Here is a 23700-nt window from a genome sequence, read left to right as displayed (position 1 = left end):
TCCAATAGCTTTTGCACTTCCTGTATCACTCCACACCAGACGAACAGTAGCCAACAGAGACAGAAGTGGATTGCTTGAGTTTGTGAGCTGTGCAGATTCTACTACACAACGATAAAAATCAAACTTTATTTAACAATTTGAGTAGATTATGGTTATTTTTTATTAATGTTAGCCAGAGGAAAGTCCACCTCAATGACAGGAGGCTAACACTACTGTCCTACATAACAAAATAATATCACATTTTTCAAATGTGTTTATTACACATTAAACAAAGAAACAGCTTATGACTTGCAGTGGTTGATAGTGCATATAAATATGTCCAGGTGAATTAAAAACATGATTTTGAGAATCACCACCTTCTCAGTCAAGGCAGCATAAAATGACCTCTGTATGGGCTCTGTAACAGATGAGGAACCCATCAACTCATTTCCCCTCATGATTTGTGATGTGAAGACTTGAGAGAAAATGCATGCAGCACCTTAAATTTCTTGTTGTCAATAATAATATTTTCTTTAATGTTCTTGCAACCAACATTGAAGCAGAAAGAAGTAAACAACCCCCCAGATAATGAAGAGATAAGGAAGTACCTGTTCTCTCAATGACAGAGAAATAGGAGTGCTTGAGAGATCACAGCTTTATTGAGCATCTTCCACTTCATCCATCTTTGTTCTTTGCCTGCAAGGCCACGCCCCTCATTCCTGCACCCCTCTACCACCGAAACTATTCCCTTTAAGACATCACTAGATCACACTGATGACCAGCAGTTATTGTCAAATCCAAGTCAGTCGTGTTGGAGACTTCCCCCTTGCATTACGTAAGTCAGTCATGCCCATTCTTGGGTTTAGGATTCTCCAAAGTCTCCAAAAAATTGTTCAATTGTTAAAGGAAAAATCCACCCCGGAAGAATTTTGCGTTGTGTACGAACAGCAACTGGTGAGGCGTCTTGCATTTCATTTTCTGTTTGTCTTACTTCCATGGATAACCCAGCCAAATCTGGACATGAAGTCACCTCCAGAGGTTTCAAGTGGAAAAACAATGGAGTTTAAAAGTTTTTTTTTTTTTTTTTTTTTTTTTCAGCCATGCATTTAAAACATCAGCAGTGAACGTCAGGTTTTGGTGTCCATCAGAAACCCTAAAAATCAAAGAGAAAATGAAAGAGAAGGCTTCATTCAAGAGTCACCCCCCACCCCCATTCTACAATCATGCAGGGAGAAAACCATGGTAGCAGAGGCAGACATTAAGATTTCTCCACTTATTTACTCTACTGACAGGAATGCAATGGAGCCGCAACATGTTCTGGATAAGGGGCGTGGCCACAATCAGAGTCCACTAATTAGTCTGTTGGCTAGACAGACCTCTGTCACACGCCCACTTCTCACTGCTCATGCTCCATATCTGGGGGTTGTTGAAAGGGATGCTGGGAAATGTAGGAAATAAAGCAGACGAGGCAGACTGAAGGAAAGTCGATACAAGAAAAATAGTAAATTTCCACACTTCATCACAAAACACCTGAGACGAACTGAACATCACAAATTGATACGAAACAATGGAAGTGGATCCAAGGGTGGATTTTTCCTCTAAATTTTGTGATTATTAACTTTGGACAGGGACATAAAGCTTTGAGTACGCACTCTACAACAGAAGCAATGATACACCATTCTACGCCAAACACAGCAGGGTGAGCGGGGGCTGTCATCGTCGGCCAAGAGTTTCATCTTCAGTTCTTGTACAGAACTATTTGACAACACCGTCTGTACTTAACATTCACTTCAATGACTCTTCTGGGGAGTTTCTCTGTGGATTGTATTAGGGAAGAGAGATTGGGGGTAGATGGAGTCAGGTGGAGAAGAGAAGCAAATGCTGAGGGGAAGGGGAGGGTTGAGCGCTTGTTGAAGCCAAAGCACCAGAGTGTAGCTGAGCGTCCTGTTAAGGGCTAAGGCTGGACCTCCTCAGCTGAAGCCACTCGGACATAAACCATTACTAGAGACGTCTGACAGCACTGATGCAACAGCAAGGCAAAGCTTGTTTTTCCTCATTCATTTCAAAAACAGGAAAAAGTTGGAAACTCTTGAAAGGCATCACATTTTCAAAAATGGTGCAGAATTAAAGCCCGACTCCAGACATTTTGACCTGGACTCTATTTTCCCAATTCTGCAAACTCATCAATTCAGAACCAATCAAATCACTTCCTTGCTTCATTACAGAGCAACTATACTCATCTCTCCGATTCAGCCCTAACAGGGTCTGATTTTTGGACTCTCCAAAAATCAACACATTTTTGGAGAATGCAGATACCTTCAATTGATGAGATTGGTCAGAATCTATTAGTATGATAGAAAAAGATGGGAAAATTGCGCCCCTGTCAAAAATGGCTGCAGTTTTAGTTCAAAGGGATATCGGTGACAGGATGGAGTGGAGAGGAAATGCCAAAATGCACAGGGAAACAGGCTGGCGACACACATGCATACACACAAAATTGGTCCCCAATGCAGTGCCCTTAAGAGCAGAATAGCTTAGCACTTAGAGGTATGGGTCCGCTGACAGATAGATAACTGCAAGCTGTTGTAAGGCTGGTAGTCATCAATTTAGCACTTGGGCACCCAAAGTCCTATCTGTGTATATTGACCATCAAAGACACAAACACACACACAATCACACACACACACACTCTCGGTCACACACAAAGCCACACCTCATTATAGGTAGGCCTATAAGCCTAACCCTGTACACATAGCTTCTTCCTCTTTTCACTCCATGTCCCTTGTTTTAAAATGTGTTCAGCTGTTACTCAGAAATCATTTTGGCTCACCCAATATGAAAGCATAAACAAAAGGGCTACATAACATACACTTTTGCATATAAATTATTGGCATTTTAATTAAGCTATGTCAGTACTAACTTGGAAAAGAGATAAAATAAAGTAAATTCAAAACCTCCGAAGCCTGTATGTGTGTAACAATATACCAACTGGTTCAACACATTCCACTGCTTACAATCTCTCTCTCCACCCACAACAGAGTTTAATAATAATTCATGTCTCCATAGGGTCCAATGACCAACGTCATGATGAACTTCCATTTCTTGCAAAAGTAAACTAAGTTTAGCCATCAAATGAAACTTAAGTGATGTTCTCTATGCAATGAACAACCTGCATTTAACTTGTATTGTTTAACTGTACAACTGACAAAAAGATGACGCAATTTCCATCTCTCAACCAACCCAAGTGGTGATGCTGATGGACGTGGGTCAAAACACATCTATCAGATGTGTGTGCAGTCTTGTGTGGTCCACATACTGTTATGTAAATAAGAGGGCCGTGGCAAACATGGTTTGATCCGTGCTGAGTCTCATGGCATTCAGAGCTACACTGGTTCAAATACAAAAACAAAAGTCATCCAAATCCAACCTGAAAGAAAAAGGTGAGCAAGACAAGACAAAAGGAGAGTCATCCTTAAAGGATTTAACTTTTTTTCTTCTTTTCTCCTCAGTCATTTTGTCCCCTTTCTCTTTGAGTAGTCTTTGAATAGTCTCTTCTGTGGGGTGAGAAGCCAGTGAATGCATCCATTCCAGGAGGCTCAATCACGGTGGTCGTGTGTGTCGATGAGGGGGTTCATAAATGTGTATTCTCTAGTTCTTCATTCCGTAGCTAAGTGTGTGCATCTGTGTGTGTGTGTGTGTGTGTGTGTGTGTGTGTGTGTGTGTGTGTACTGGCAGCTGTAGTGACTATAGAAATATGCAGCCAAATGACATGCCAGTGACGTTTGAATTTAATGTGTATTACTAATTAACTGTGTGTGAATTCTTAAACATCATGTTTGGGCTTATTTCATGTCCTTTCCCTCACTGCCCTAAATGAAGCCCACATGTCTTTTCTCTCTTCCCTCATAAATCAACCAAGGCAGGGGCGGGTGGGGCCCAGGCTCTGGGCCAATAGGAAGGCCTGTACAACTTCCTGGGTCTGCTGGGGCGTAGTGTTGACGTCCTCCAGGGCATCGGCAACGGCAAACTGCCGGTCCCTCAGCCGATTCCAGTTTGACAATACGTTGTGGTATTCAAACACTTTCTCGTAGTTGCCCACTGAGTTGTAGAGTTTGATCAGGCCTCGGTAGTCGTACTCCAGGCCGCTGTAACCCTCTCCAAACAGCTTCTTCCCTGTAGGGATACAGGAAACTTCAGAAAATAGTGGTGCTGGTGTATTTGTGAAGCAGTAGTTTAAATTACAGAATCATATCACCTGACCAGTGGACCTAGATCAGATCTAACTGAACTCCTACAAGGTTCAGCTTGAAATTTTACAAGACACATCCTCAGCTGTCTCAGTTGGAAGGAAATCAAGACACATGTATGCTAGGACACTGGAAAAGTCACTGATACTAAACATAATTCAGTGTTTTCACATTTAAGAAAAATACTTTGGCTGGCATGCAGGGAGCATGTCATTCAGGGAACTGAAATGCATTGTAAGCACAATGGTACCCCAGTTTCAGTCCATCCCACCTACTTCACTAGTTTTCCAACCATATTCACCTACCTCACATTTTTAACCCAAGAAAAAAAAGAACTGTTGATTTAGTGCCTAATACATTGCTAGTCCCATATATCTACTTCAATGTGGCACAACACTGAGTGTTCTCATCTTCCATATTGAATAACACACAGAGATCAATTAACATCTTCAAAAATGTATTTTAGTGTTTCAGGTGACCTCTATGTATTTATCACATCTGTGAGTACTGTGTGGAGCGAACCTGGGGAAGGAACAGGTGAGACGTGTTGTTCGCTCCTAATAAAGTTACAGTTAAGTTATTTCAGCGTGCGGTGGTTCATTTGCCTTTATTCAGAACAGAAGAGCTCTGGCTGACAACATGACGATGATGACAAAGCCAAGAAAAACTCTGGCTTCAAATCTTTGTTTTTTAGAATACCACCCAGGTGAGAAACATCAGTTTGTACCTGAAGTATCAATATGGAAATTGAATCAACTCTCAAAAATATTCTAATCACTGGCAAATGTCTTAGCATAACTCCACACCCATGAATAAGCAATAACTACTCTCTAAGAAGATGGTGATCAATATGGACAGATAAAGTACTTTTCAAATGCTAAGAATAAAATAATGAGTGTGAAGCTATGTGCTACTGAGGTGACACATAGCTGCAGAGGCTGGCTTCACTAATCAACACACTGTCAACCAGACAGAGAGAAGTCATCAGTGAAAACAGCTGCAGTAATGTTTGGCTGGAATGAAAACATGTAGAAATAAAGACAAGGACCGACTTAAGTGACTCTCCGTAACCCCACCCTCTCTCCCATGTCTGACCGATAGCAATGGAGCGCAAGTAGAGCCTCTCTGCGTCCTCATACTGGTTCATGTCGTAGTTGTAGAGGGAGGCCAGATGACCCACAGACAGAGCAACCTCATAGTCCTCCTGGCCCAGAAGCTGCTCCTTGATCTGAATAGCCTTGATGTGCATTTCCTCTGCCTCCTGGATGTGATGGACACACACGCACACACACACGTATATATGCATTGTGCATGAAAGTTTCGCCCAGACAAAAGGAATAGTTTGCTTCCATTTCTACAGCCTCTGCAATGTACAACAGATTTGGTTCCTTTTGCAGAGTCACCAGCAAGGTTTACATTCTGGGAGATTTCAGTTCATACCCTGGTTAGTTAGTGACCCTTTTTCAGTCAGTGCATGTCAACATTTTAAGTGAGATAGATTATCTCAAGTAAGCTCATATATAGCTCTCCTGTTATATGAAACCTGGCTAAGATGTCTTGTGTGCACCCATGTAAAACCAGTTTCTGTGAAATAGAAAATATCCCTGCCTGGACCCAGCCCTCCAACACACCACAGTTTATTTATCTTTCCTTGGTTGTTCTTTATAGCACCTAAACCACCCATTTTACATTTTTTTGTTGCAGTTCTGGTAGTTGCTCTTTCAAGGAGCAGGGACATCAGAAAATGTGAATGTTGTGGCATTTTGACCAAATTACCCAATTTGTAGACAGTACTTTTGTGATGGTGTAATCAAACAGTACAACAGCTCAAAAGAGGAAACTCTACAAGCAATGTGAGATAAATATGTAAACACTGCTCTTGTATTAGAATCTACGATCTTAAGAAGCTGAACATACCTGTTGTAGTTACCAAAGGTTTCTTGTTTTAAACTATGGTTATTTTGTTTGTATATCCATTTATTTATTGAGTGTTCATTTATATATTTTCCTTGCATGTTTTAAGTTGTAAACACTCTGAATGCTATTGTGGGTAGGGGAAGAGGGTATATCTATCAAGTCCAAAGGTGTTTATACAGTCAACTGTCAGAGCTGTACAAAACAAAAATCCAGAAATAAACTTTTTTGAGTCATTACAAGAGGTTTGCTTTTTGAAAGTGGCAAAAAATGGTCAAATTCAGTGGTTTATTGTCACTTTGTTTATTGCATTATAACTTAGCCTATGTGGGCTTGCTAACTGGATTTGGCCTAGGAGCAAACACTGTAGGTTCAGTAATAAGAATCCAAATCCTAAGAATTCTGTTTTTGTTAGTTTTGACTCCATGTATGAAGAATGCACATATCGCCATTATGCTGATTGTTCAGGGATTACATCAGTCCCTTGACTGGAACCAATACAGTGACTGCTAACATATCCATATTTATCCTGACATCAGTAAACATGACTAGATGGGTGTTGCTTTGAGACCTACAAAGCACCAACAATTTTCCCTACATAGGTGTGGTTAATGAGCAGAAATGAACAAACAGAAAAATGATGGATGTGAATGCTGGTGGCTCCAGAGAGCTGCTTTTACTTATGGTGTTCACCATGTGGACAAACTCCTAAGGGCATGAACAGTACCTAAGACTAAGATCATCATGTCTTGACCACTTATAAAAAAAAAGGCATTATCATGGCTGCTGGCTGCTGTGAAAAGGGTTTACACACACACACACACACACACACACACACACACACACACACACACACACACACACACACGCACACACACGCACCTTGAACTTTCTCATAGACTGGTAAAGCCGTCCCAGGTTGCCATAGTGCTTGGCCGTCTGTACATTAAACTCTCCAAAGGCCTTCTTAGCCAGCTGCAGCGAGGAGAGGTGTAGGTCATGCGCCTCCTGCAGCAGACGCTCCTCTGTCTCCTTATTGTGGCAGTCTATGGCGATTTCCTCCAGGATCAGGGCTGATGGGAACAAAGAATGATTTAGACATGTCAGACTTCTAACCAGGCTGGTACAGTGGTGCCACAACAACCTGTCAATGTATGGTACAAAACATGATATTCACAAGAGGTCTGAGTCACAATGAATCACTTCACCAGGAGCATCAACTGACATTTAAAGAGCTCCAGTGCCCCCGTCTTAAAACCAGACGCCTTGCTGAAAGGCATTCATTATTATAGTATAACTGGGTGGGCATCTGCTCAACACACAACTATCTAGTCCAGCCAAGAAGAAGAGTAAAGCATTAGTCAAAACATGAACCTGAGAACTAAAATAAAACAACTATTACTGAAGAACAATCATCAAAGCATTAATATTAACATGTTTCAGCTCATTGTCGAGTTTAACTGTAACAGCTGCAAACACAGTTTTTGGTTTTTTAAAATCAAATCTACCAAACCACCAAAACTACCACATGTTACCAGTATGTAGCTGATGATCTAAATCCTATTTTTCTTCTGTCTAATACACCCTTGATAAGGAGCAAGGCTACCACAAATTTGTATGAGATTTGATCATCACTGATACTCGTAATGCATATTAACAGAAGGAGCCACCGGAACAAGCTAAGCAACAGAGGAACACCTCTACTTACTGAGTACACGCACACGCACACGCACACGCACACGCACACGCACACGCACGCACACACACACACACACACACACACACACACACACGCCTCCATCTGTCCCCAAGGCAAATTCCATAATCCTATAGTAAAGCTATGACAAGGGGTCTGCCTGATGCTTTCCATTGTCCTCTATACACAGTGGGCAGAAGCCCAGCTTCTCTGGGCAGTTTGGTTTACCTTTGACCCTCTTGGAGGAGGCTAGCAGTAGATGGTCCTCTGGGAGAATGTGAGTTATGATGTCTATGGCACGTTCTGCATGGAATCTGTGAGACAAACACAGCAGCTGAAACCACCAGGACATGAAGCACAGACTTGGCTGGCAACGCTGTTACTGCATGCTACTCAAGACAAACACTTCTAAGAAAGTATCTTTCCCTTTAAGATATTTGTTCTGAGGCTCATAAGTTGCAAAACTTGCATCAGGATCACAGAGGTCAGAGGGTTATGCAATAGTTAAACACTGTAGTGCACAGAGAGAGGGGCATTAGTAGATGTATTAGCCAGAAATCTAATTCTTATTTCCATGGAAGCCTTAGCATTCAGTCCCTCTGGACAAATCAATTCTCTGGCACACCTCCAAACTAGCTATATAACATGAAAGCAACTACAGCAAGCAGTGGAACAGTCCATCACACAGTATGAGTCATAGTCTTGTGCTTCATCTATTAGGGAGCCCATCTCTAATGTAATTAGCTGGCATGGCCAGGAATAGCCCTGTGGTTGTGAGCCTTATTATACTCACAGGGCATTGTCAAATTTCCCAGAGCTGTACTGGTGCACATAGGAGGAGTAGGCCAGGTCTTCATGAGCTGTGGCAACATGGATGTTCTTTCCCCCAAACACAGACTGTCGGATGTCCAGGGCCGTCTGGGATAGGATGTGAACACAAGACAGCACAACAAACAACTTTTATTGGAAAATGGTCTGCATGTGGAATGAGTTTAGTATCCTCCATTTATCACATTTTTTTTTTACAACATAAACAATATAACCTCTCTTACCTGGTAAATGGCAACTGATTGGCATATGTTGTCTACATTTAGTAAGTAAAACCCATAATCTAGCAGCGTGTCAGAATATTTGGGATGCTTGTGTCCAAAATGTTCTCTGTAACACAAAAGAAATGCAATTAGACCTTATTTCAACAAACGAAATCACAAGCTTTGAAATTATAAAGCCCCACTAAGACAAAGCATGTTACCTCGCTAGAAACACTGCATGTTTGATCAGCTGCTCTGCTTTTCTGAACTCTCTCTTAACCACACAGGCCTGCAGAGACAGACAGTGAGAGTCAAAAGTCACACCCTGAGGACTATATTTTACATCATCATGAGTGACAAGTACACAAAGTATCCACAGTGAGGACAAGGGATTCACCGACTGTTAACCAAAGTGCTGTTTTGTCCTGATGTAGATGTATCTATACTCAAACAGTGTGTAAGGAATCATGTCTTGATAACACAGTAAAGCAATGTGTCAAAGGTTACCTTGGAGGCTTGTCGGAGGACGTCCACCACCACTTTGACAGGCAGCCCTGGTGTAATTTCCTTCATAGCTTCTATACACCACCTATATGCCTGGGAGGAAAAAATAGAAAAGAAAACAAAGCTTAAAAAGAGTCCAAAATGTGTCCATTATTTAAATTTGCATTAGTTTTCATCAGAATTTGAAATGTGGCTATTCTTATTTAATATAAATTCTCACTTTCCAATTAAAAAGGGCATTCATTTATTAAATGCCATCATTTTCCATGAAAAGCCACTCTCAGTCAAACTTACCTCATCATAGTGGCTTTTGGCGAAGAGCAAGGCACAAAGCTCGCCGTACAGCGCTGCCTTGTTGGCCTGGTGGCCATGTTTGGCTAGTTTGTCCATGTAAGACTGAGCCAACTTGAAGGTCTCCTCCCCCAGGTGGTACTTGCAATTACCATTGCGGACATGAAGCAGCCTGAGGAGAGAAGAAAGAGGACCTGTTGGTAGCAAAGCACTAAGACCGTCGTCCTCATTCGAAACAGATAGATTAGATAGAACAGATAGTTTTTTCTAATTTATGGGGCTGATATTGGGTAACACACATTACACAACCTATCAACATGGCATGCAATTTCGAAGAACAGACCAGTTATTGTTAAAATGTAGAAATAAGTGTGCCCATCTTCATGGATGCACTGTATCCCCACAAAATGCCAAAGCACACAATCTGACCAAAAACAGAATATACAATTATATCAGCAACCCTGTATCTTTTTAGTAACACCCCCTTTACACTGACAAGTTCATTTTAAACTCACTGCACTTTGAGCGTGCTCTGTTGGCAGTTAGAGTTGTTACTCTAAACCTATATAGCCATTTTCATTGTTTGACACCTAAGGCTAGGATGCAAAATGCCAAACAAATTTGTCGTGTGGCAAGATTTTCAGATGGTGCTGCAAGTTGCACATTAGATTTTGGGCTAGACATGTGGGCATACACCTGTACAGCTAGAATGGTTGTAGGCCAAGACAATTACTATCAGATAAATGAAACTGAATAAATGATGAGCTACTAATTTATACATTATCATAGCTGCATTCCCAAATGTTTCCACAAGGTCCAGCTGCTAAAACAACCAAAATGTCCCAGTAAAACCACTGAGCAACATAAAAACGAGGGTAATGATGGATGGGTTTGCGAGGGTCATTATAGCAGACATGAGGCCCCTGGGTAACATTGAAGACAAGTTGTGTAAAGGATTTATGAAGTGGACTAAGCCCACTGACATATCTCATGCCACTCTCAACCTAAATACTGACAGACTGACGAACATGGTGACAAAAAGGCCCCCGCATCTCAGCAGGGCATAAAGAAACAGACTTGCAGCACAGTACGCCTAACAATGAACATCTGGACCTCAGGGGGAATGGCTGCTGCAGCACATTTTTATTACAGTCGAACAGAACTCCAGGCCTTCATGTTTGAAGACAAAAGAGATGGGGGACAGCCACAATGCACAAATAATGCCCAAATACTAGAGGTGGAAAGCTCACTTGATACCCTAAATAAAAATACAACAACAAACAAACACATTGCTATCATTTAAAACAATCAAAGAAACAACACTGCGCATAAATATGGCACTAACAGCTGGTGAGTTGGGGTAAAGTACATAAAGCGCGCTGCTTCAGGACATCCAAAACTGCTATTTAACAGGACTTGGTTTATCAGAAAGTTGGCAAAGCTAAGAACTGGACACCTGAAGAAAAGTGCAAAAGCAACAGCAGCATTAAAGGAGAAACAGAAGTAGCAGTGTGTGACAGAGCACAATGTCTTCAACGTGGATGTGTTAGTGCCCTTCTATCACCTTCAATGAAATGCAGCTTCAGAGGGAACATGTGTTTCTATCAGCGACAGCACCAATGCTGAATAACACTAAAAGGAGAATGACAGGACTGTTGGATTGCCTGGATTGTTTGTATTTCTTTAAACGAGTCGCAACTGGCTAGGGCGACGCAAAGCTCAGGATGCCGCCATGGGGTGATTTTGTGTCGGCAATGAGCAGAAAGGGAGGAGAATGCCGACTGAAACAGTTGCCCAATGGCAGGCTTACACCCACAGTCTACATCCAGTGAGTCAGACTACAGGTCGCTTGATCCAGCATCATGAATTGTTGAGTTGAATAAAATACTAAAATTTCTCAAAGATAAAGTTAAAGATCTTTAGATCCATTGTAGGAATTTGAATGTTGAATAATTTAGTCGTCTATTACTCAATTAGATATTAAACAAGTACTCATTTTAAAAAGAACTTATACATGTGTGAAATTTAGGTTTATTTCGGTCCTTTACTCTTAAAACCAGTAAAAGCTAAGTTTGCTTTTCTTGCTTTTGTATGGCCAGTAAAATAATACTTGGCTGTTTAACAATTAAATTATAGCCTACATAAACAAAAACAAACAACTCATCAATGCTGTGGAGTAAATCGTCCACCAGCACAGAGGTAGCAGACACCTGCAACCATATTACATCCATCCCATGAAACCAGGTCAGCTCAGTTTACCTCAGGAAGGTTACAGTGCCACCCTGTGGATTCAGTTGGAGATTCAAGTAAGGGATGGTGGAAAGTTGGTCTTTGTATTCTGTCTCAGAAAAACCCCTTTGTGAAATACAAATATCGAGTAGTGTTTTACTTGTTAAGCAGGTGGGTACATAATGAGTACTTGAGTACTCATTCCCCTCCCTAAATAAAACATTATTTTCTCCTCACCTAGACACAGAAATAAATGAAGGCCATAAACTCAAACTCCTTTACCTAGGTTGTGGCCCTCCTTTATTTTTAAGATTAATTTGTATATGCTGAGCACCCTGCTGTGTGTGTCCTCATATGTTCTCATATTTCAACACAGATCACACAAACTGCTGCATTTAGTAGACTTACCAAAAAAAGGCATGTTCACTTTGATTTTGCTGTAGCATTTTTAACTCAAAATGAACACTTAAACTCCATGTGACTGCAAATTTTATATAACATCTAATTCAAATTGAATTGCAGTGAAATCTCTTAAAGCTGTATTGAAGATATCTCTGTAAGCATATGCAGCAGTATTACTGTGCTTGCCTCACAGCTGGCTGAGGGACTATCAGTGTTGTCTATGGGAGAAACAAACATATAGTGCAAGCCCAAACCTGTGTAACCTGTTTAGAAGGGGATTACATTTAAAAAGTAAACTATCTAAAAAATAAAAGTATTCATCACAAAATTCACAGCCATAACTAGGGCTGTGAGGCTTACCTGACACAGCACTCCACAGCTCGGTACCAATGTAGGACTTCGTTGTGGAGAGTGCACAGCTGCAGGCACGACAAGAACACCTTCTCTGCATCTCCATACCAGCCCGCATCAGACAAGAAGCCACCTGCAATTAAATCACAGGATTACTCTGCTGATTACACCGAAAAGATGTTGCCTCCGTCTTTTAGGTACTTATTTAAAGCCCAGGACACATCAAACTAGTGTGCTTAGTCAGCCGTTGGCTCTTGTCTAGCTTGGCAGAAACTCTTTTGGAGTCTTTCAGTTGTGTCCCACATCCTGAGCGCTTGCTGGCTGTCCTCGGCACAGGGCCTCAGCTAAAAAAAATCTTTAGGAGCCACTGGCTCCTGAACCCAAAATATTCAGTAGCCAAATAAAATTTTTAGAAGCCAAAATCCTTACATGTCAAATTTGGAGGAGCAGGGTGTGAGAAAAATTTTGATATTTTCCATTTGGCCATTTTGTTTTACTGTCAGCTGTCAATTTTCCTTGATGTTAACTAGCTAAACAGTGAGCAACATTGTAAGCGTTTCTTATGACAGCACTGGGGCAAAATTTAAAAAAATGAAAATACATTTCAACCTTGTTAATAAAGTTAACACTGTTCAAATTATAGTACCCAATGAAACATTATGTTAATCATCTTGGTCACTTCAGTCACTGTGGACAGAGCAGGAAAATGCAGGAGTGCACACAATAGAGCAGCAATGCAGGAAGATGCAGGAGATGAAAGAGTTAAGCACAGAATTAAAGCTCTCCGCTGTTCATGCCTTTACAATTGTTTAGATTATTTTTGCTTGAGGGGGACTGCTGACACTGGCAACTGACAGGAAAAAACTAGTTGCAAAATTAAAAAGTTGGGCACCTTGGTGACCATATCAGTTGCCATCTGGTTCCCTACAGGAGTTTCAAGGTCGATTCAGCATTTTGAATTGACAGTAGAGGCACGAAAAGAGAAACTGCTTCTTCCACAAGTTAAAGACGTTCAGGGTTATAACCGCAATGGCAGTTACATCTTCTAATCATATTCATATTCCCAGTTCACAAAACAGCTAGAACAAATTCAGGGTGGTGTGAACATGAAGAGCCAACACTAGTTTGCTGAATAGACAACTAGCTGTTGTTTATTCGGTGTGTTTATGGACAACTTTTAGTGAAGTGGTGTGTCTGCTAACTTTTGATTCTCAGAGTATAGATGTTTGGATGTTCAACCCCCCCATCCCAAAAACACTCACACACAAACACACAATTTACCTAGCACAAAGCCAAACTGGATAGCCTTCTCTTTGACGTGGGCATCAGACTCAGCAATGTATGAGCAACGGCGGCTGAAGGAATTTGCCAGCACTGAGGCCACCTTCACACCATGGTCCATCAGAGCTTGGAAGCAGTGGTGCAGGAGGTGTCTACAATGAGGTGGACACAGTAGTGGACCATGTCAGCACAATGCAAAACTTATTACAAATATCATGATGACTGAACTGTGTAGAACTTTTACAAAACTGTGTCATGACATGATGACATTTCTCAAATTCCCTGAAGGCTATTTCAAATTTTGAGTAACATTGAGCCTTTAAGCTGGAGAGAGTTGGCCCTTCCTCAGGAGGTTGTGAAGAGCCCCTGGGAGAGCTGCAGCTGCTTGACAATTTTACAAAAATATGTACCATTTCAATATATTCATTTGTTTAACACTTGATTTCAACAGTCCAAGACTGACTCTACAACAGGTCAGTTAAAAGTCAACCAGATTTGCATCGACAGACAAGTATATTCAGCCATCACTATATATTATACAAGACATCAAGTGCAATTCATGAGACTTCAAGCTAGTATCAGTTGGAGCTATAGAGAAACAAATTCTTACATATGAAACTGTATCATTAACTGCTTACCTACAGCATCTTATTTCAAATTAATCATAGCAGAACCAAGAAGACCTATGAAAAAACTTCATCCAAGTACATGGCAAATACCTTCCTGAGAAGGTGAGATATTTTCTGGCATGATAATTAAACTGCCTATTGATGCAGTTTTTCCCAACATTTAAATTTTTGCCAGGACAGCGTTCGCAGTGAGGGAGCAGTTTGTTACACTCCCATCACAAAAAAAAAAAAAAAAAAATCTGACATGCAGCCATAACTTTTGATGTGTACAAGCACATATTTGACTACAAGCGTAAATACACCAACAATAATTTTCCAGAACTGATGTGATATGAACTGATACCAACTATTTATAACTAACTATAAACTGATTGGTAACACAACAAATGTGGGCAAGATGATAGCTTTATTTTGATCAAACAGCATACTGACAGGCTCAAAAAACCCAACCACCTGGGGTAGGTTAATTCATTAAAACATTATAACAGAGTGCTACATAGCCTTATTATAAATAACTGCTTTGGCTACATGGCCAATATAGCACTGCATATGCATATTGTGGCTGCTTTTTATGACCTGAATTTTTGTGCCAAATGCATGTCAGTAAGGTATGATACTAGAGCTGCTTCATTTCACGTGTCAGTATCTGGGCAGCGGTTTGGATTTGTACCTACTGATGAGGGGAGCCAGCAGATCTGGATGAAGATCTGTGATTTGCAAGATTTGCATGAGGGAAGTTGCAGCCAAAGACAGAAATACTTAAAATTTACTTGCCTGTCTCCAACTCAATCACCTGCTGATTTCCTGGATTAGCCGGATTAAGATTGATAAATCACAAAATTCAATGCCTTATGTAAGACAACTTACAGTCATGGTGGATGGTTTGAGTCTTCAGAAAAGTTGCAGTCCCGTTGTGTTCTTACCTTTTGTCTGAGGCTCGTAGGACTTTAGCAAAGACCTCCAGCTCACAAAACTCCCCTCCCAGCTGGCAGAGCCGGCCCTGCTGGTAAAGCTGAGGGACAAAAAGAACGGGGGAGGGGAGTCGGGGGGTAAAGTGAGCAAGGGGATTCACCACTCACTGAGAACAATTTGATTGTCACTTCCTCAATGGACTGTAACTGATGACACAAACACAGATCACATCTCAGCAGAAGGGTCCTCGTGTCCATTTTGTATTTACAATGCTGGAGCTGGTATCCGATATGCATCGCATCTTACCATCTGAAATTATCTGTCAAATTTGCCATACATGCTGACCACAAACAAGCTAATTATGGTTCTGTTTGTAAGGCAAGCTTCAGCAAATATTCTCTGCTGTTCAGAAGTTCAAACAAAGCGATGTGCTGATGTCTGGCTTGTCATCAAAATGTGCTGAGCTGGAAGTTGGTATTTTCAGTGCCTCTCCATGGTGGATCCTGTAGTTGACACTGCCTACTGGTCACTGTCACTCTCCATCTCACTCTGCTGCTCTCAGGTGTCTTTCCAACTGCAGTTTTCCTCCAAAGTAGAGCTGCTCCAACCAAAAGAAAAAACTACATACCCTGAGGCATGCTGGCTATGCGATGTCAGCATCTGTCTCATCAAACCCATAACACCCTGGGTTTTGGACTTGTTTCCTCTAGATCGTTTAAAAAACATAATTTTCAGTGTGGTTAGAAATAAGATTTCCCTGTTTCTACTGCATGTTTAACAAATTACTGCTCCCCACATTCACATTTATTTGAACTACTTTTCCTGCTGTGTTCCTATGGTGCCAATATTCCCTTGGTCATGTCATGTAGTTTAGAGAAAATCTCTGTCATAATTTATGTTTTTCTGCACCAGCCATTTGTACTGGTGCAGGAAAAAGCATTACATACCACGGCATCTATCATTGCATTGTGCAATGAAAGAGCTCTTTCACATTCCAACAAAAAGGCCAATATGTGTAACAGAAATATGTACAAAATGTTAGCAGTTAAATAACGAGCTATGTTAAGTCTGTGATAATTTATAAAAGGGATAAGATTTAAATGCAAAATTACCACCAAAATGTAATCTGATGTGAAAATTGGCCATTACATTGACCGCAATATCTGAAAGTTAAACATTTCTGTGCACGGTTATTTAAACTAGTCTTTGTGTTTTTAATCATGTTGTTTTATGGGTTTTCCTACTTGGATTCTATAGCACTTTGTTTCATTGTTGTTTTTAAATGTGCTTTATAAATATATCTGAATTGAGTTGAGACTGATATTTATCCATGACACCCTACTTTAGTCAGTTTGTAAGATACATTCCAAGCAGATGAACTAGGAACTGAGGAGCCATTGGGATGTAAAACAAATCTAGAAAATTTGTTGAAAAGATTGTAGAAAATGGCAAGGTAAGATTGTAGAAAAAAATTTGTAAAAATTGTAGAAAATGGCAAGGTAAGCAATATCCCAAAAGTTGACTAAGCAAATGCATCATGCCTTGAGGAAAAAGACACTTGGTTCATGTAACGCATGTATAAAACTCAAGACACCTAGCTGCAAACACAAACAAACTGGTTACAGCTAACTATAAAGCTGCATCAGACTACTACCCAGAAGGAATCAGAGGGTGGTGCGACCCAAAGTCAGTCAGAACTACCCACACACCATCAGAACAGGGTGATCTGTCGACCGAGTTGCTGTCATTGTGAACAGAGGCCGACCCATCCAACACAGACTAGCAATCCACTGCTCACTATAGAATAACAAGTGAGCTAACCAGTGAAAACACTTAAAATATGTAAAGAGACGGGTCGTCTCTCATTTGACATGAGATCTTTCACAATTTGAAGGTGTGCTGGCTGAGCCCATCTCTATGGAGGTGCACAATGAAACCAATAGTTTTGTGGGTGGTAAGGGGAAAGCCATTTAGAAAGTCCAATATCAACTTCATGAATTTTCCCTGTGAACATTCAGTGAAGGATAGCTTTATATGACTGCGTACTGGTAGCACTGAGAGCTCATTTTCAAGGTAATATTTTAGAATTTTCATGTGTAGGCTACTGATAGTTAAGTATGTTGGTGAATTCAAATAAAGGCACAGAATCCCAATGACTTACAGCATCTGATGGACTGAAATTATATTTAGTCACCACCTGAAATGTTCTACTCTGCGACAAATTCCCTGTAGCATTTGGCTGACACTCACCAATAGGACTGCATGCTCCTGCTGTTGCAAGACAGCATTATTTCATTTTCATCAGATGTGGTCATAAAGGTAGTTCAGATTACCATTTAAATTGCTGTTTAAGAGCCATTAATAATTGATGCAACTGCCAAAATATGTGAATAGATGGATACAGAGTGAGACTTATATTACAGCCCTTGAGTTTTGCACAAATGGTTGAATGGCAGTAAAATGTGTACCTCTGTGACTGCTGGGGGGGGGGGGGGGGGGGGGGGGGGGGGGGGGGGGGGGGGGGATTCACTGACAGTGAGCACGTTCACATGCACACCTTATTCCTGTATTAACCGGAATATTCGCAATATTCCGATTAAGGTCATATTCCGGTTGGAGAGAATTCTGAATAAGACCCCTGGCATATGCCTGTTCCAACCGGAATATTGGGGTATGTAAACACCTTAGTCCGAAAATGCCCCGAACCAGAATATTCAGTCACGACTGCGCATGCTCGACTTGCAAGGAATTTTGTGGTGTCTTTGTTGCTATGGTGGGGGAAAACGGCATGGCAAACAGCAGCAAGAGCCAGGAGTCTGCAGTCCGCCTTCAGCTAATGAAAGACTTAAATATCATGGAGGATATTGATGGGAGAAAACATAGGCTGTGTCCGAAATCACTCCCTAACCACTATATAGTGCACTATATAGTGATTGCGCCATTCTGTAGGGGTGTCCGAATGTTTAGTGATTATTAATGTTCACTATATAGTGTACTAGATGTATCCCACAATCCACCGCGAAATGTAGTGGACATCCGATGGTCACTAACCAGGCAATATATCCCGTCATGCATTGCGGAACGGCGCCGAACAATGAGCGAAGTAGTGTCCGAAACGGTCCGCTATTGAGTTCACTATATAGTCAACTACATTGAATTCCCTGTATAGTGAGTAGGGAGTAGTGAGTGAGTGAGTGATTTCGGACACAGCCATAGAACTAGCAACAGAAGAAAAAGAAGACGACTTCTTCGTCTGTATTTCCGGCAGACCAGACGCCTATACGCGTACTGCTGCCCCCCGCGGCTGAGTGTCGGATTACGTCAGAGAGTGGAATACGCCGAAACACAGAGGCATGCCAAGTAACATGTAAACGGAATATTCCAGTTGCCGCGGGGCAGTTACCTTAGCCGGAATATTGACCCGAACCGGAATATGGTGTGCATGTAAACGTACTCAATGCCTTTCTGCAAGGGATGAATATCTGCAACATGTATAGGTGAAAGTAATTAAATTAAATTCATATGAGGGGATTTAGACACTTTGGGGAGGATACTACTTGTGAGCTTAACAGGTCTTACCATCTCCTATTCTTACCTCAAACTGACTTTCTTCACTCTCCTACACTTTAAAGCAGGGGTGTCAAACTGGTGCCATAGAGGGCCGAGAGGCTGCAGGTTTTCATTCCAACCCAAAACTCCACCAGGTGATTTCACTGATTACTCCACCTCCAAGCAGAGAGAATGAACTAATCAGTGAAATCACCTGGTGGAGTTCTCTGTTGGAATGAAAACCTGCAGCCTCTCGGCCCTCCATGGCACCAGTTTGACACCCCTGCTTTAAAGGGTTCCCTGAACTATAACTACCTTTACATGTGTGAGAATCCTGAAGATTATCGCTGTATACACTGTCATCAACAGTGCTGCTGTTTGCACTAGCCCATGGCTTCTCAAAGTACAGACCTTGGTCTACACCCGGACCGAACAGCAAGTCGATACGGATTCAGTCTGTACCTCGTGTTAGGAATGCAAACCGCTATGAACCGTAACATCTTTTTGTGTATTGTTGCTGTTGAGTTCAAGCATAAATGTTACACCGGAGAATTTACGGTGGGGGTGGCGAAAATCTCTTACGGGACTGACTGTAACATAAGGAGTGCAGCTGTTTTCAACTCAAGTAACGCTATCTTCACCTCACCTGGTTCACTGTCGATCTTCTGCTCCATTCTCTGTGTGTGTGTGTGTGTGTGTGTGTGTGTGTGGAGGGGCTGAGCCCTGCCCTCACAGAAGAGAAAAATTAGCATGACCATTAACGATAGTATTCTCCAACCATCTTCTTGGCTGTCTTGAACTTGAATGGATGTTGCTTCAAAGTTATAAGTGAGTTGATTAAGTGCTTATTTTATTTTCACCAATCATTCCAGACCTCTAACCTTGAATTAAAATAAGATGTGGACCTTTGAGTACTGAGTTTGAGAACCCCTGTGCTAGTTTTTTTGGGATGAGGTGGTTTTCTCTGAGTGGGTTCCACTTCGGATGATGTAGATTTATGTTTTAGCCAGCGGTCCATGTTTGCCTGCCTTCAAGTTCACATCACTGAAAGCACAAAGTTTATCTGATCCCTAATATCTGTATATGCCAGTAAGTGATGCTCCAACAACAGAGGGACTCGTATCCTTGAAGAGAGAGGGTGAAAGTGTGTGCGAGTGTATAGTCCAGACATAGTTCAGATGAAGCCGGTCCATCTGATGTGGCACTTCCAGCCAGTCTGTTCTGTATACCACACCGGTCAAAATGTTGGCTGAACATGATTTATCACTGTAAATGTGTGAGGGGATTTCCCACATCATATACACTAAACTTGCAAGAATCACGGAAATTATGCACAACTTAAACGGAGGAGGGTGAAGTGAGCCACGTTTAGTGCTCAAATGCTGACAACATGACTTGCATAGTGTCTCATAACTAAATACACCAGCTTACAACTCAGTGTTTTAATGTGGTGTCACTGTATAAGGTGTTTTTTGTGTCAGCGTGCAGTGAAATTCAATAGCAGGTTGAATGGATGTTACTGACAGAACTGGAGCAGGTATATATAGCTCCAACAAGCCTAACAAGCCTGCTATTAGCAAAATACTGCAACTGCACCTGAAGGGTCTTCATAAATACACTGGTCGACCTGTTGTGAATGAGTGACGGCTGTGATCCTTGAATCTGATTAGAACACTCAAAACAATTTAAAATTATGAAAATCCTCACCAGAGCAATTTTAAGGTAATTTTGGATTATGCTGTCCCTAGTCATCAGCCTCAAGCAGCTGAAAACATGCTGATCAACAAAAACACTTTGATTGAGCTCACCTACCATTTTGCCAGCTTACACTGCAGATAATAAATTCATATGATGAAAGAAAGACCAAATACGCAACCTGACATTTAAGAAGTAATGACCATTTTCATACTTTTTAATCTGACCAAAATTTGATTCCATAACAGCAGTTTTTAGATGTAGGGGCATATGCTACTCCAAATAAAATATTTTAACAAATTGACTAAGTTTTTTTTCTGAACCTAACTTGCACTACTGTTCAGCCATCCACCCTGCTGCCTACAGTATATATGTGTATACAATCTACAGACCATTAAAGAGATAACACATAAAGAGAGCATCAAATGTACGATCCCATCAAGACCTGACAGTAACTTTGACACTTTGTGATAATGTTTACCAAAGTGAACTTCCTTTCAAAGCTTTCCTAGTTCCATATTCAAAACAATAATTCAGGAAAATCACCCTATCGGTGTTTACATGGACAAAGTACTAGTCTGAATGATAGTTAAGGTTCTGGCTGCACAATTATGGACAAAATTTCATACCTCAATACTTATGACAAATATCTTAATAATGACACGATATACGACATAGCAATGGGCTCACACTTACTTGAAATTTTAAGTGTTGCAACAGTTAAAATTAAGCATTCTTCATATACAGTATAATAACACCAAATGGACGTTGAAAATGTAATTATTTCACAAATATTTTATTGATCAGAAAGGACCAATCACAGTTTTAGGTTAACCCTAACCCCTAAATTTGATATCGTCTATATCGTTGCCTTTTGAGACATTAATATCTTGCACGTTCATATCAACATAACGATTATGATAACGACATATCGTTCACCCCTTGTTAATGTGCTAGTTGGGAACAATTTGCCTACATCTGTAGAGCCCTGCCAAAGTAAGTCAGAGTACTGGATGGAAACATAACATTTTCCCTGGCAGCGCAGAAAATATACAAGTTTAATTAAACATTATTTCGTGCGAAACACTTGGAGTCAATAATAAAAAAAAACTGTCATGCATTTTTCGGCAAAATTTAAACTCTGGAAATGGTTTACGGAGCTCGCTACCGCCCACTGTGGTGTATTTTGGTGGAAGGAGGTCAGGACAAAACAGGGGAACCAAATCTCAAAGTGATCGTATTATTGTAAATAAATGCCTACTGGTGTCACGAATGTACCTTTATGTAAACTTAAAGAAAAACTAGTAACGGCTCGTAAAATGTTTTAGATGATACTGAGCCGCGTACGTTTGCCAGTAACATAGTCAAATTATAAACTGCTGTTGATGGAGTATGCTGAGTTATTGTTCTCTCCATCTAGTCCGGGGCTTGGTTGGTGGATGTAACAACGGTATGTCAACCCCAACAAACAATAACAAACTAGAAAAACAACACTACACACCGACGAAAACACGCTCTATACTAAAGCCATCTGTCGTTACTGATTTTACCAACTTTAACGTATAAGAGCAATTATTGGCTAAGACTTCTTGACTACCACATCTTAAATTCGTAAAATTGGGCAACCTACCTTAAACTGACATAAACAAGCCGTTACACTGACCTAGTTAGCAGGCTAAGGTGGTCGGAAACACAGGTTATAACCACTGAAATGTCATTTTCTTCGAGAGCTTACGTTAACTGTATCGCTAGCTAGCAGTAGCGTTGACGTTAGCATTTGATAACAAATTCAGACCGTCTTGTAGCTGTCTCCTACATTTACCACAACGGGACGATATATCTTACCTTATAGTAGACATCGAACTGTATATTTTCTGGAAGCGAGCGTATGTCCCTTCTCGACCGACTGTAGTTGTCCACCACAGCCGAGATAGCGGTATTATATAGTGTTTCTGGGATCCATTCGAGCTCCACTGCAGCCATGTTGTTTTCCCTCTCCAAAAAAAACCCAGCAGCGACAGCCCTCCCCAGCTCTCCCTACATTCGCTACCTTTCTGTGACTGGAGCACTTCCTCTGCGACTCCTCATATAACCTTCGCTTTGTGATCAACCAAGATATAATTGCACTTTTTCTGAAATTAAAACACAGCCTGACAGCCGCTGCTAAATTTCCATCTTTCTCCTTCGTCCCCGATCCTTCGTCGTCCCCACAGTTCCGTGCCTCCGTCCTTACGCGAACGTTCGCTGGTTGTGACGCAATGACGCAATTGCGAAGGCCGTGCAAAATCGACTTAACCTCTGAGAGAGACACAACAGCGGTTTTAACCATTTTAATAACTCTTTCAGCAAGGCTTCATCTTCCCAATTAAAACGACAAAAAAAAAAAAAAAACACAACAACAACAACAACAACAACAACAACATCATAACAATGACTTTGAAGTCAGGAATTTACTTTATGAAACCCTCTGTATTTATTGTAAAAGAAGAGTGATACCATAATATAACAATAATAAAATAAGAATCTAATACTAATACCAGACTTTCCACCTAAAAGATATGGAGAGCCACGCCCAATGGGCGTCGTAGTGATAAAACTGCGCTAAACAGAGTCAAATCAATTGCAGTCAATCAGAAAATCAGCTCTCCAAGTTATCTATATTATTCTAATCTAGTTCATTTATTTATTTGTCTACTGTGCATTAATTAATTAAAATGGCCAGACGGTGGTAAACAAGATACACGTTTCTATGTGTTAACATGAATGAAATTTGTAACTTCTTAAGGGGAAAAATCCCCCACTGGTTATGCAACCAATCAACACTTATTTCTTTCTTCTGAAAAAATTTTTACAACCATGGATTTCCCATCAGCTGATATTTACGTCTTCATTATAACTACTAGGCGGTGTAACAATGGCAGTAATTGTCCTGTTGCTGGTAAATATGTGGAATCAAATAAAGTGATAATTTTATCACATTGAGCCCCACT

General features: G+C 40.9%; 1 protein-coding gene across 1 annotated transcript; it reads right to left on the bottom strand.

Moving 5' to 3' along the window:
- Positions 1 to 615: 615 nt before the first annotated feature.
- On the bottom strand, positions 616 to 22949 carry appbp2 (amyloid beta precursor protein (cytoplasmic tail) binding protein 2). Its single transcript, XM_030066774.1, has 13 exons — positions 22556 to 22949; positions 15478 to 15566; positions 13926 to 14077; positions 12654 to 12777; positions 9666 to 9834; positions 9375 to 9464; positions 9089 to 9156; positions 8889 to 8994; positions 8630 to 8754; positions 8065 to 8150; positions 7023 to 7213; positions 5322 to 5487; positions 616 to 4152 (listed from the first exon to the last, which is right to left on the bottom strand). The coding sequence occupies exons 1-13, from the start codon at positions 22691 to 22693 to the stop codon at positions 3890 to 3892; spliced, it is 1767 nt and encodes a 588-aa protein (XP_029922634.1). The 5' UTR covers positions 22694 to 22949; the 3' UTR covers positions 616 to 3889.
- Between the last annotated feature and the right edge of the window lie 751 nt (positions 22950 to 23700).

Source organism: Myripristis murdjan, chromosome 13 (genome assembly GCF_902150065.1).
Source record: "Myripristis murdjan chromosome 13, fMyrMur1.1, whole genome shotgun sequence".
NCBI lineage: Eukaryota > Metazoa > Chordata > Actinopteri > Holocentriformes > Holocentridae > Myripristis > Myripristis murdjan.
The sequence above is the reverse complement of the archived record's forward strand: the minus strand, read 5'-3'. Positions and strand labels throughout refer to the sequence as shown.

What these genes read in the sequence shown, in the direction of transcription:
- appbp2 (XM_030066774.1), bottom strand. Translation starts at nt 22,693, where the DNA reads ATGGCTGCAGTGGAGCTCGAATGGATCCCAGAAACACTATATAATACC. An exon ending in AGTTCGATGTCTACTATAAG is followed by an intron (nt 15,567 to 22,555) that starts GTAAGATATATC and finishes TTTGTCCCTCAG; the next exon opens with CTTTACCAGCAGGGCCGGCT. An exon ending in CTACGAGCCTCAGACAAAAG is followed by an intron (nt 14,078 to 15,477) that starts GTAAGAACACAA and finishes ACCTCATTGTAG; the next exon opens with ACACCTCCTGCACCACTGCT.